This window comes from Chenopodium album, chromosome 7, assembly GCF_948465745.1.
Source record: "Chenopodium album chromosome 7, dcCheAlbu1.1, whole genome shotgun sequence".
Classification (NCBI taxonomy): Eukaryota; Viridiplantae; Streptophyta; class Magnoliopsida; order Caryophyllales; family Amaranthaceae; genus Chenopodium; species Chenopodium album.
The window spans coordinates 56441840-56455016 of record NC_137840.1 but is presented as its reverse complement, the minus strand read 5'-3'; the positions used below and the strand labels follow the sequence as shown (position 1 = coordinate 56455016).

At 40.6% G+C, this 13177-nt stretch overlaps 2 protein-coding genes across 2 annotated transcripts; both read left to right on the top strand.

Moving 5' to 3' along the window:
- Positions 1-2726: 2726 nt before the first annotated feature.
- Positions 2727-4292, top strand: LOC145640344 (uncharacterized). The gene is made up of 2 exons (XM_081691637.1): positions 2727-3782; positions 3867-4292. Exons 1-2 carry the CDS (start codon positions 2727-2729, stop codon positions 4290-4292), a joined length of 1482 nt encoding a protein of 493 aa, XP_081547763.1.
- Positions 4293-5441: 1149 nt separating this feature from the next.
- On the top strand, positions 5442-6716 carry LOC145640343 (uncharacterized). The gene has a single exon (XM_081691636.1). The coding sequence runs from the start codon at positions 5442-5444 to the stop codon at positions 6714-6716; it is 1275 nt and encodes a 424-aa protein (XP_081547762.1).
- The last annotated feature ends 6461 nt before the right edge of the window (positions 6717-13177 follow it).

Below are 13177 nucleotides of genomic sequence, written 5' to 3'. Positions count from 1 at the left end.
CGTTCCCAATCAGCATTGAGCAGTAATTGCTCTCATTTGTTATTGGTGCATTGTGCTTGTTAGCTAGAGTCGGCTATATTTAATATAGCATTCATTTTTCCAGTAATTGCTTCCCATGCGTGATTTTGCTCCAACTTCCAAAATCTGGACGTTTTGCTTATAAATGCTACTGTAATTCGCCGAGCTTCCCATTCCAAATTCTCATCTTCTGTCTTCTTCTTCTTGTTCTCTGATTTTCTCATTAATTTTTCTAGTTCTTCCCTTTCTTTTCTTTTGTTTCCTACTCTTTTTCTTCTTTTATTCTTCTGTTATTTGCTGTTTGTCATGAGCAATAACAGCAGTCCCCCAAATGCTCATAATGAGCAGCAAAATCACGATCTGAGAGGTGGGCCGCTCATCCAGACACCTGCTGATTTCAACCTTGATGAGAGCAGCATTGATTTTTACTCGTGTGTTATTGGGATGTTCATTGGTCCCCGTCCTCCCTTTGAGCATTACGTGCAATTGATAGTGAATTCAAGGTGGATACGGAGGGGGGAAATCAGGGTCCATAGGTCAGGTCCGTATTTTTTATTCGAATGCAGAAACATAAGGGACTATGACGAGCTGATTCGAACTGGTTCGGCAGTCTTTGATGGCAGATTAATTAATTTGCGTCATTATCAAAGGGATTTTGTCCCTCAACAAATAAGTTTCACTCTTACGAGGCTTTGGGTGAGGGTGTTTGGTCTACCGTTGGCCTACCTAACCGAGGGGTGGGCAAGGAAGATTCTTCGACATGTAGGGTACATTGAAGAGGTGGATCATGAGGGAAACAATCTTCCCATGCACGCTGAGCTAAGGGCAAGAATGTTAGTGGATGTATCGATGCCTTTAATTCCCGGATGTTTCATCCCTTTGGAAGGGGATAAAGTTATTTGGGTTTACTTGAGATATGAAGGGGTATTTAAGTTTTGCAAAGCTTGTGGGTGTGTGGGTCATTCGACATTTCGTTGCCCCTTGAATCCAGATATAGCAAGGAAAAGGGTTAGGCGACGTCTTGATGAAGTGGAAGCCGATGGAGTAAGGGTGCTTTACGGTCCGGTGGAATATCCATTCTACTCGAACTATATTCGAGGCCTACCTGATTGGTATAGGTATCGGAACACGGTCGTGGATTTGAAGCATGGTGAGGGTCCGGTCGGAGCACAATTGAATGCAAGAGTTCCAAGAGAGGATGTGGGGTTCGATGAACACCTTCCACATGATCTACCTTTCTCATCCTCGGAAAGTGAGGTTAGTGAGCATTTCTTTTCGGGGGAAGAAGAACTTCCCAATGAAGACTCCGGCATCATGGAAATGGAGGAAGATCAAGTGCAACCGGATCTTGTGTTATCTCCGCGAAGGAGATTGGGTTTAGTGGGAGATCCGTACGCGGAATTCACTCATAGGGAGGTGCATGGTCAAAGTAACACGGTGCCTATAAGACCTCCAAACCCTAATGTGAGTACTACATACTCTAACCGTCGTAATCATGGCTTGAGAAGGGTTGGAGGTGAGCCAATGGCTCGAAGAGTTCTTGACTTTGAGCAGGGTAGATCGAGGGGGGAGGAAGGAGTCATCTCCCCCTTGGCCGCCAGCTTACCACACCCTCCTAGGAGGTTCTTTGAAGGATCGAGGTTTGAGGTGGGCGAGTCATCTTCGGCTCAACAACAACCCCTACAAAGGGGAGGATCGGGGACAATTTTTCACACTTTGGGTATTTTGGAGTGGGCCGCTAGCCCAAATGAGATTGGTAGAAGCAATCCGGCAAGAGATGGCTTAGGAGGTTGGCTCAACTTGGATGATGAAATGCCAAGTAATGTCATGGAAAACCCTTCAAGAATGGCTACGATGAGGGAATATGGTGAGCATCCACCGGATGATGAGTATGCTAGCATCATAGAGGCAAGCACGATCCTTTCTTTGGGTATTCGACAAGCAAGAAGGGAGGAAATTCAAGGGATTCATCAAAATGTTAGGTCCTCTTCTCCTTTTTTGAGGTTGTCCCCGGCTGACTTGGGAGGGCTACCTAACGTTCCACTCACGGAGTTTGATCCGCCTAACACTCCGGTATCGCCCTTTAGTTCTTTTAATTTAACCGAGTTGTTTAATTATGATGATAGTGCTAACACCAGGAAACGAATTCGAGAGGCGGTGGGGCATAAGCCTCTTTCTCTTTGGGGTGACTCAGTTCGCTATAGTGAGACGGACTATGAATGGGTGGAGCGTAAAAGGCTCAAAAGGTTCCATAGGTGGTCCGAGAAGGGTGGATTTAGCATTTGGCTCAAGGATAGAAATGGGATGAATAGGTTTGCATCTAAAGCGATTTCGAATCTGGATATGGCTCGTGAGTTTGGGGTGGAAGTTGATGATGACATCAAGAGAAGGGTGCACAACAAGAGGCACCAAAGTTTTTCTTCTTCTTCAACCGAGTCCTTCAAGCGGCAAAAGAGTGAGGAAGTGACTTCGGTTTTGAGAGAGATAAGGGATGATATGGACATCGATCTACAATTGTCCATTCTTGAGTCTATGAGGGTTTCGTCAAAGGTTAAGGAGGTTGTACCAGATCAGCCCCCGAGAGAGATATAAAGGTTGTGGCGTGGAATTGTAGGGGTTTAAATGATCCACACTCTCTTACAATTCCCTACATAGTGTGGCTCTACCGGTCAAAGCTACCTTTATTTATGTTTTTTTCGGAAACTAAAATGGCCTTTGCTGATGCGGCCTCGGTTTTAAATGTGTTAGCTCCTACATCCACTTTTGGTTGGGATTCAGATGGGAGTAGTGGGGGTTTATTAGTGTTAAGTCAGTCTAGTGATGTAGTTGATTGTTTGTACTCTTCAAAAAATTTTATCCTTTGTAAGATCTATGATGCTAATGGAAGTTTCAAGTATGTCCTTTTTCTTTATGGCAAGCCTCAAGTAGAAATTAGAAAGTTAGTATGGGAACAACTTCAATGGTTCTTGAATGAGTTCAAAGATGTATTATTTATAGGAGATTTCAATCAAGTTGAAAGTGGAAGTGACAAAATGGGGGGATTGAGTCTTATTAAAGGAATTGATGCTTTCCTAGATTGGAGATTTAGTAGTAATGTCTCGGAGGTGCCCTTTGCGGGGTCGAGGTTTACATGGAGCAATAAGAGGGAAGGCAATGGTCTTATACTTGAAAGACTTGATCGGGCTTACATTACTGAAGAATGGTTCCAGCACTCACCGGAAGGGAAAATAGTCCATGAGCCAATCATATGCTCGGATCATGCTGCTATTACTTATCATTCTCAAACAAAAGAGGCTATCTCCAACAGACCTTATCAACTTGAGAATTGGTGCCTCCAATTTCCGGAGGTTAAGGAGATTGTGGTTTCAGAATGGAATAAGAGGGTTCAAGGCTCCTCCATGTTTCAGCTTTCAAGGAAGCTAAGTTGCTTAAGAACAAAGGTGCAATTTTGGTGCTTGGAACATAAAAAGACATGGGGGGTTAATTGGAGGAAATTGACTAAGGACCTACATGGCCCAGCTTCGAATATCAGATCTATCCAAGACGGGGACAACTATATCCAACAGATAAATCTTGTTGTGCCAGGAAGTCAACTTGGGTATAGTTACTGGAAGCGACGAATGAAAGCAAACTGGGTAAGGATGGGAGATTTACCTACCCCTACGATGTACAGGAAAGTTAAGCAACGTCAAGTCCGGAATGAAATCTTAACTCTGAGAAATGAGAGTAATGATTGGGTGGAGGGTCAAAGGGAGGTGGAGGAGGTGATTTTAACATCGGTCAAGGAGGTCTTTAACCCCACCTACGCCTCTAATCACGGGGTGGAGATTAATCTCCTGCTTTGACAGCTTGACATTCCTCAAATAGCCGATGATGATAGGCAGGAACTGGATAGACCTTTCACAGGGATAGAGATTAAAAAAGCAATGTTTAGCATGCACTGTTCGAAGTCTCCAGGGCCTGACGGGTTTACAGCAAATTTCTTCCATTCCTACTGGGAAGATGTAGGGAGTCTAGTGGTGGATAGTGTGCAGCAATTTATGAGGACAGGGAACATGCTCAAAGAATGGAACCAGTCTCTTCTGGTTCTGATCCCTAAGGTCAAGGTTCCTGAGATGGCAAGCCAGTTTAGGCCCATCAGCTTATGCAACACTATGTATAAATGCATCTCCAAGTGTCTGGTGAACAGGTTAAAAAATATTCTTCCAAGCCTCATCTCCAAAAACCAGCATGCTTTCATTCCAGGTAGGTACATGGAGGATAACATACTGTAGAGTCATGAGCTTATGCATTTAATAAATTCGAAAAAGGGCTCGAATTTTACGGCAGTTAAGATTGACATGTCAAAAGCTTATGATAGAGTGGACTGGCTCTTTCTGATAAAAGTACTACAGGCCTATGGGTTCTCTAGCCATTGGTTAAAAATGATTTCGCAATGTATCTCAACTGTGAGCTTCAAGGCTGTCATTAACAGGAGAACATCGGAACATTTTGCCCCGAAGTGTGGGATAAGGAAAGGGGATCCTCTTTCCCCATACCTCTTTATTTTCTGCATGGACATCCTTTCGAGGATGCTTTCACTGGCAGAAGATATAAATCAATTCAAAGGGTTGAAAGTTTCAAAAAAATCTCCTTCTATCTCTCATCTTTTCTTTGCAGACGATGCGATGTTGTTCTTTAAGGCAGATGAAGAGGCATGCTTATGTATTAATGATATTCTCCTGAGATTTGGTAAGGCTTTGGGACAACAATTGAACTTGTCAAAATCCTTTGTGAAGTTTTCTCCAGGATTAGCCAGTGATAAAAGGTCAGCGTTAAAGAGTATTCTTTCTATGCCAGAGACGGATAATATGGGTACACATTTGGGAGCCCCGATAGATATCCAGGGTAAGAAGAAGTTAGCTTTCCAATTTTTGGTGGATAAAGTGTCTGAAAAGGTGTTGTCTTGGGCTTCTCTCAAACTCTCACAGGCGGCAAAGTTAGTTCTTATCAACACGGTTCTTGTAAGTATCTCTGCACATGTGATGAAATGCCTAAAGCTTCCCCAAAGCATTGCTAATAAGATTGACTCGCTCATTACGAGGCTCTGGTGGTCTAACAAAGGCTGTAAAGGTATGCACTGGGTTAGTAGGGATATCATTCAAACTCCTAAAAGCATGGGAGGTTTGGGAATTAGAGGCACTTCTATCCTCAATGAAGCCCTTCTTTTCAAGAAATCATCAAGGATGCATCTCAACCCTCAACTTTTGATTTCAAGGGTACATGGAGGATTACAATCTTGCGGGGGCTGCAATATGGTCAGGCCTTATGTGAGGAAGGGGAATCCATCCTTGGGAAGATCTAGTCTTCAAAGAGTTTCGCGGGTTTTTAAGGATGGTTTTGCATGAAAAATTAGCAATGGGAAAGAGGTTAAGGCCATTAGTATGCCTTGGGTGGAAGGAGAAGTACCAAGGGTGAATTCTAATCAGACTCTGGGGGCAGCTCTGGGTTGGAGGGTAGAGGACTTCATTGATAAGACCACGGGAACTTGGGATACAGGTAAGGTGAGGAACTGTTTTGAGTGGAATAGCGCAAAAGCAATCTTGGCTATGGATCTCCCACATAAAGGGGATAATGACTTTACCTACTGGAAATTTCACAAGTCAGGAAGATACACGATGAAAACTGGTTACTACTACCTCTTGAAGGATGCAGGGTTAAATCCGTCTTCCTTTACTACCAGAGACCAAGAATTCGTAAAGCTGATTTGGAGAATAGATATACAACCAAAATGGAAACTTTTCTTACGGAGACTCTTCCATGACAGTATTGTTGTCAAAGTCAACCTAGCAAGAAGAGGTTTACAAGTTGATGAGATGTGTGATTTTTGTGGCACTGATCCGGAAGACAGCCAACACCTCTTCCGTTTTTGTTCTCTGGCAAGAGAAGTTTGGGGTAAGTCCCAACTTTCTATGAGCCATGACTCCATTGGTTCCATTTCTTTGACGAAGTGGATCCAGCACTATATCCTGCTCTTTCATAGCGAGGATGGTAAGTTTGGTAACCGTAATGCTCTGTTCATAGCTACCTTTTGGGGTCTATGGAAATCTAGAAATGCTAGATGTTTCAAGAAAGTAAATGGGGATGCAAGTTTGGTGGGGGAATTCATAAACCAAGCAATGCAAGATCACGAGGTCTTCACTCATAAGTATAACCAAGATGATCCTAGCAGGGAATTAAGGAGCAGTGACCCAATTATTCCCCCGGGTTTTAATCATGTGCATTTGGGGAAAGACAAGACAGGTTATGACTCTTTCATCATGGAGGTTGATGGTTCGTGGGATAAAAGAACTACGAGGGCAGGGGTCGGCTGGGCGGTCGTCCATAATAGGTCTTCCAACATTCTGGAAGAAAAAGGGAAATGTGGAGTGGCTTCTCCAGCGTTACATTGTGAAGCATGGGCTTGTCTGGAAGCAATGAAGTGGGCTAAGGCACAGGGGAATCAGGGTATTCTTCTGCTTTCTGATTCCATTTCCCTCCTTAACAACTTGCAAGATAACCTTGGTAAGGATATTTCGATTACTTGGTTGATTAAGGAAATTAGGGAATTGGGGGCCACTTTTCTGAGGTGTGCAATCTTAAAAGTTCCGAGAGACCAGGTAAAACGGGCAAACGACATGGCTAGAAGATGTCGTCTTTCTTTGTCTAATATTTCTTAACTTGTTGTTCCTTTGCTATTGTCAAAAAAAAAAAAAAAACCATGATGTGCAAGAAAATGGAAGTTATATTAACGTTTTTGTTTCTAAAAACATAGTAATTGATATTTTTAATATATGAGCCAAATAAGGATCACTAAATATTCCATTATTCCACTTTAATAGGATAGTATTAATATATATGGAATACAATTTATTACAATGATAGATAATTACTTATAATAATTAAAAGACATTTAAACTTCAATTGTTAAGTTACCCTACTTTTTTAGTTCTCAAAAATAATGCTAGTGACAGATTATATAAATGAATAATTCATAGGTCGTTCATTGATATTTAAAAAGTTGAATCACTTTTCTATATAAATTCAAGACATAAGCTTAGCATATATCTTTCATAATGTAATGACATATAATGTATAAGGTCATAACCTTCTGATGATAGTAAGCATGTTAAAGTCTTCATTGTAATTCAGATAAATTTATAATTCTTAAATTGAATATGCATTTAATAATCTAATGAAAATTGTATGATGATAACATAAATATAATCACAAAAGTGTTAATCATAGCATTCAGTATGATTACAAAACTCTCTATGGTCATAGACGAAATAACAATAAAACTTTTTGTTAAAGGTAATGTCCTATTAGGATATTGTTGAATACCTATTACAAAAACAAGATTCGAAATTTCATCTTCGTTTTTTAGATCGAATAGGGTTTTGAAGAGAATATTTCACAGTTTCTTCCCATATGTGCCGGACAAATCCGGATTTTCGAAAAAATGAAAATTTTAAGATTTTCGATTACATATAATCACCGATTTTTGCATCTCTTGATTGAGATTGTCTAATTAATATGTATTATTCTAGAATTACAAAATAATTCGGATACGCACAAACCCTTATTTTCATAAACAAAAAAAAAGTTGCAGATGGTGTGTGATTGAGGCATTTGTTCATTCTCCGTTGATGTGTAAGTGATTTTAAGGGATAAAAATAATAAATTGGTGGTTAAATTAATTTCATCCATGGATGAAGTATATTGAAGAACAATGTATTAATTTAATTTTTTTAATTTAACCTTAATTTTCTACTCTATTAAAAAGTGATTTTAATAAGATATTTATGAAAATAAAAAAGATTTTCAAAAAATCAAATATTGTTTTTTGGAAAAAAAGAAAAAGAATTAAAATAAAAAATAAAATAAAATGTGGTTTGACCAAACATTTTTAAAAAAAGAGGAAAAATAAACCAATAGGATTTGAGGATAGTCATGACCATTTTAAGGATGACAATAGTAGAAACATCCATATATTCTGCCCAAAATTGGTGATCCAAGAAACTTGTAAATGTCTTAGTAAATTGTGCACAACCCCTTAACCTTTCCTGATTCCCATTATAAATTAATCAGATCGCTCAAATGGAAGTTTAACCTTTGCTTTCCCACTTCGAGTTGAATTTGGCTTGTACAAAAGATTGCCTTTGTTTAAGAGGCTTGTTTCTTGTCCATGTAGTTTCCCGATTTTGATGGGCAAAATGTGTCACTTGGGCAGCCTTGAAGGAAATATGGTATCTCCTGATTTATGCCCTATAAACTCTTTGTAAATAACCTTACACTGTCAAAAATAAGGTCGATCAAATTTCGTATGCTTCCATAAGCTACATCAGAGAGAGTTTCTGGAGTATTAATATTTTCCTTTTATAGTTGCTTGTTTGTTGCAAGAAAAGTTTTTAACTTGATCAATTATCCCTTTGAGACCAATGCAACGATGTTACAGGATTTCTATCCTCTCCATCTGGGCCAAAAGTTGGTATGCAGAGATATTGTTTCGAATTTCACTTATTAGAAATTTTAGACAAAAAAGAATAAGAAATAACAGTTTTGAATGATCAGCTCATTTACAATATGGAATCTCATAACCTAAGGAAAACTTTGCTTATAAGCTTATTACTTGTGCTGGAAAATACTTCTGTTGTAGCTCATATGTAAAAGGCTATATTTTTATGCTATAAAATCCCCATTTAGCTTATCAACTGGATTTGAAAATACATTGTTATGCAACAATTGTATTCTCAAATAAACATCTGGTGTGGGTGAGGAGCCATCCCACATTTTCTTTGTCTAATCTGTATTTGTTTTCCTGTCAACTGGGAAGATTTCACGGCATGTCTCAATGGTTCATTTCCCAGATCCAAATAAGCTAATAACCCTTGAAATTAAAGAGGAAGGCAGATAGTGGACTTTGATAATGTTTATAGGAGTAGTTTGTTGAAAATGTACGACGTTCTTTTTGGCAATGAGATTGTAAGAATAGAGCCTTGATTTTGTGTGTTTTCTCACCAAGGATATGTTCATTAGATCTTATATAAGTGTGCTTTAGTCGAAGTGTTCTAAGTTTATAGCTTGTGATTAAGCCCTTGTTCTGAAAATACCATATATGTAAACAAACATCTTCTTATAACCTTGTGTAAAATGTGAGTTACAAAATCTAAATGGTTTTTTTTTTTTTTTGTATTATTATTTTTTTTCAAATTAGGATAAGTCAATTATGACGTACATGAATTAAAATTGATCCGATATGAGCTAAATGATCCTAAAGCTAAGGACTAATATTATTGTTTTCTAGAAACAAATTATTGACAATTAGTTTAGAAAATTCTATGCATAACCAGATGCACCTTACGTACGACACTAATCCGGGCTTGAGTTTGTTTCTTATACTTTGTGAAAAAAAAATATATGGCCCAAGTTCTATCCATTAATGTAAGGCTTGTGTTCTTGCCGCCAAAAGGCAAAAGCGCTTTGCACAATCGAGTTCCAAAACACTCGGCAGTGATAGACCGTCAAATTGCTAATATCAGCATAACTATTAGCCAAAAATATATTAAATTCTTACCTAAATACAACTATAATTAATAACTTGAATTCATCTAATATTTTTGTTGCATTATTTTCAAGGCTCCATTTATAGTAAATGTAAAAGTAGAAATTATCATTTTTCAATTAGAGATTAATGGGAATTCCAAGTTAATCTTTATGATTGACAAACTTTGTCAATATAAGATCTTCAACACAATTGTCACCCTTGTATCTTCAATCTCTCAATCACCATTGAAATCCTTCACTTTCTCTCTCTAAAACTACTCCTAATCTAGAGAGAGGAACTCTTAATCTAAGCTAATCCTAGAGATCGAAACTATTCTAATCTAAAGTATTTCATGTATGAAGAATAAAGAAGATCGTACAATATATATACAAAAGGAGGAAATAAATGAAATCGTAAGTAAAACCCAAGAACCCGCGCCTGCAGAGAAATCGGCCGCGCCCAAGGAGGAGAAGACCCCCAAACCCGCGCCCGCGGGGCTAGGCCTGCGCCCTAGGGGTGCCCGCGGCCTGTCCTTGGGAAGTTCCTGGTCGAAAATGGGCAGAAATAGGTTGTAGCAACCCGCGGCTGATCAGCTGCAGGATGCGTGGCTGCTCGTGCTGCGCGCAAGAACGCTCAGGCTGCTGCAGGTTGCTTCATTGATGCTCGGGATCGCCACCTTGGAACTCGTGCTTGCGGAGCTTGCTTGGATTAGCTTGACTTGCGTGCTTGGCTTCCCTAACTTGGCTCTGTTAAATTCCTTGAATGCACTTGAGCTCCCTCCTTGATTCCGGGGAACTCGACATACCTACAAAACAAGACAAAGAAACAGAGAAGCGAGAAAAATAGCCGAGAAATGAATAAAATAATAACAAAACCATTAAAAGCACGCATTTCTCTAAACTAACACATAAACACGCAAATCGAGCATTATTCCCTAAAAACATGACATAAACGACTAAAAACGAGCATAAAAATATAAAAAAAACATAGCCTAAAGGTGCCATAAATGGCACGGATTAGTAAACGCTGAATAATCTGCGGCGTGGCTGCTCATCTCCCCAGGCGACCACCGAAAGAAACCTTTTTGGGGCCACAAGTTCAAATTCATCCCCCAAACGAAGGAATGCCTTGTATTCCTCTAAGCCATCATTAAAGTATCAAAGGGTCTTGCTACCCACCGTAAAGGCGTACGGGTCCTTGAATGTATCAACATTGGCAACGACCTCCTCGGATGCTGACTCGCCCTCGGCCGCGTTCTCACCCTCAGCCATGTTCTCGGCTTCTTCTTCTCCGGGGTGAGGAGCAGCTCCAAACTCAGAGGATAGAAATCGGTCCAGATCGGCATCCTCGGCCGAGCTCCTGCTTCTGGAGCCATGGCCGTCCCTAAAGACGATCGCATCTTCAGCTTCAGGAACTAAGGGACCCTTGCCCTTATCTTTTACAGCGGCCGCCCGATTTCCTGAAGAAGGGGTGCTGCGAGGTGGTAGGTCGGACGGTTCATTGATGATAACCCTAGTCCTAGGCTTGTCCGACATGCTATATTGGAGATGGGGTGGTTCGGAAAATGGGGTAGACGATCCAGCTCTCTCCGCTCCATAAGAGAAAGCAGGTCTCTGCCGAGATAGCAACTCGACCGGATCCATGACCATGTTGGCATACTAGGGGTACCTTAGCTCTAGGCTTTGCCCAGACGCACCCCTAGGAGAAGAGTCACCCTGAGTCCTTTGGCGCTCTTCGAAGGAGGCGGTCACTTCGACCACCGAACATTCAGTACCGCCAGTAGAGGCGGTATTAGTAGTAGTGTCAGTTTGGAAGTTAACATTGTACGGGTCATAAGGGACCCTAGGATGAACCAGACTACCGTCCGGATTCCTCTTTGTGTCCTTGTCGTGCGTTTGCATCGTACAGGCCATCTTCGACTACGGGGACAGAGAAGAAGAGGTGGATAAGAGTTGGTACTCTTTAGCAATGGTCTCACTCCATGAAGGAGACAACTTGTCTCCGTCCACTCTAGACTCCTCAGTCCTAGGCGAACGACCGCCCTCATGAGGAGAAACAGACAAAGCCGAGTGTAGAGCCTGTTTTTTTTTTTTAAAAAAAAAAGAGAGAGAAAGAAGAGTAAATGAATGAAAGCAGTCGGCTTACCTCTGTCCGTGTAGAAAGTTCTGGATGGTGGTCGGAAACCTCAAACTCTGGCCGGAAAACTCAAGCGAATGGCGGAGCTCTCGAAGATTTGAAGGAAATCACTTTCTCTCTCTAAAAATCTCTGACTTCTCTCTAAAATTTGCTAAGTTCCAAAGTGGCAAAATGAGGTCAAACCCTCTCTATTTATAGGCAAAATTTATGGGGGCAGGATGGTAAATTCATCTTTCCCGCCTTGAAATTAAAATGGTTATTATTTGAAAATTTTAACCTACATTTCAAAAAGGTTAAAAAAGAACCCCTATTAACTTAGACGGAAAAAAGAGATGGACGTCTAAACGACATGACCAAATAGACGGCCACGTACGCAAAGTATAAATTACCATACTAAAAAGTTGGGCGTCCGATCTCCCCTCTAAGAAGATGATGAGTCGGATTTCGTCCACCTAATTCCCAGACTCAGTCGTCCAATTGAGGAATAATAGACGGGCATTATAGGCTTTATTCCCAAGGACAGTCGTCCATTAACATAGGCGAACGGATTTGTTCGCCTGTTCTACCATATGCCTAAGATCTTCCTATGCGGACGAGGTAGGAAGGTTGAAGATCATAGGAGGCGGCCAGTAGTGTACGCGCCACCCCCTCTGAGGGGCAAATGTTTAGGGTAAAAATACCCCTAACACGTGGTCCAATCCCATGGGGACACGTGGCCCAATCAAAAGGTGACACGTGTGCCAATGCGAAGATGACGCGTGTAATAATCTCACAAAGAGCACCTGAAATGAGAGAAAAAGGGTCTTTCTAACATCAGAGCCCAAATCCCGAGATTCCTGTAGAAAGGCGCAAAACGGTGCCCCCAGGCGACACGTGTCAATACCTGATTGCGCAGCCAATCATGAGATGAAAATTTAGGGAACAAACCCTAAAGGGGCACAAATTCCCACCCCTATAAATACCCCAATCATTTATGATGGGAGTGGTGGATTGGGACATAATATTTAATAGAGCATTAAAACAGCTCCAACTTCTCTCAACTTTCTCTCTCTAGCATTTCCGTTTCCGGTTACTAACTTAACCGTCGGAGGCGAATATTCCGGTAACGGAATATTCGTTGTTTTGCTGGTGTCAGGTCTTGTTGCCAGCAGTACGTGACCTGAGTCCCGAGGGATTTCAAAAACCCCCGAAACAATTCAAACAAAGCATTTTCTAATCGAAAGAAATTCAAATACATTCAACAAAGCTAGTTGAATCAAATGAAAGTTAACAAAGCTAGTTGAATCAAATGAACGTCAAATACATTCAAACAAAACTTTTTGAATCAAATGAAAGTTAAATGCATTCAACAAACCTAATTGAATAAAATGAAAGTCAAGTGCATTCAACAAAGCAAATTGGATCAAATGGAAGTCAAACACATTCAAATTTTTTAATCAAATGAAATTCATACACATT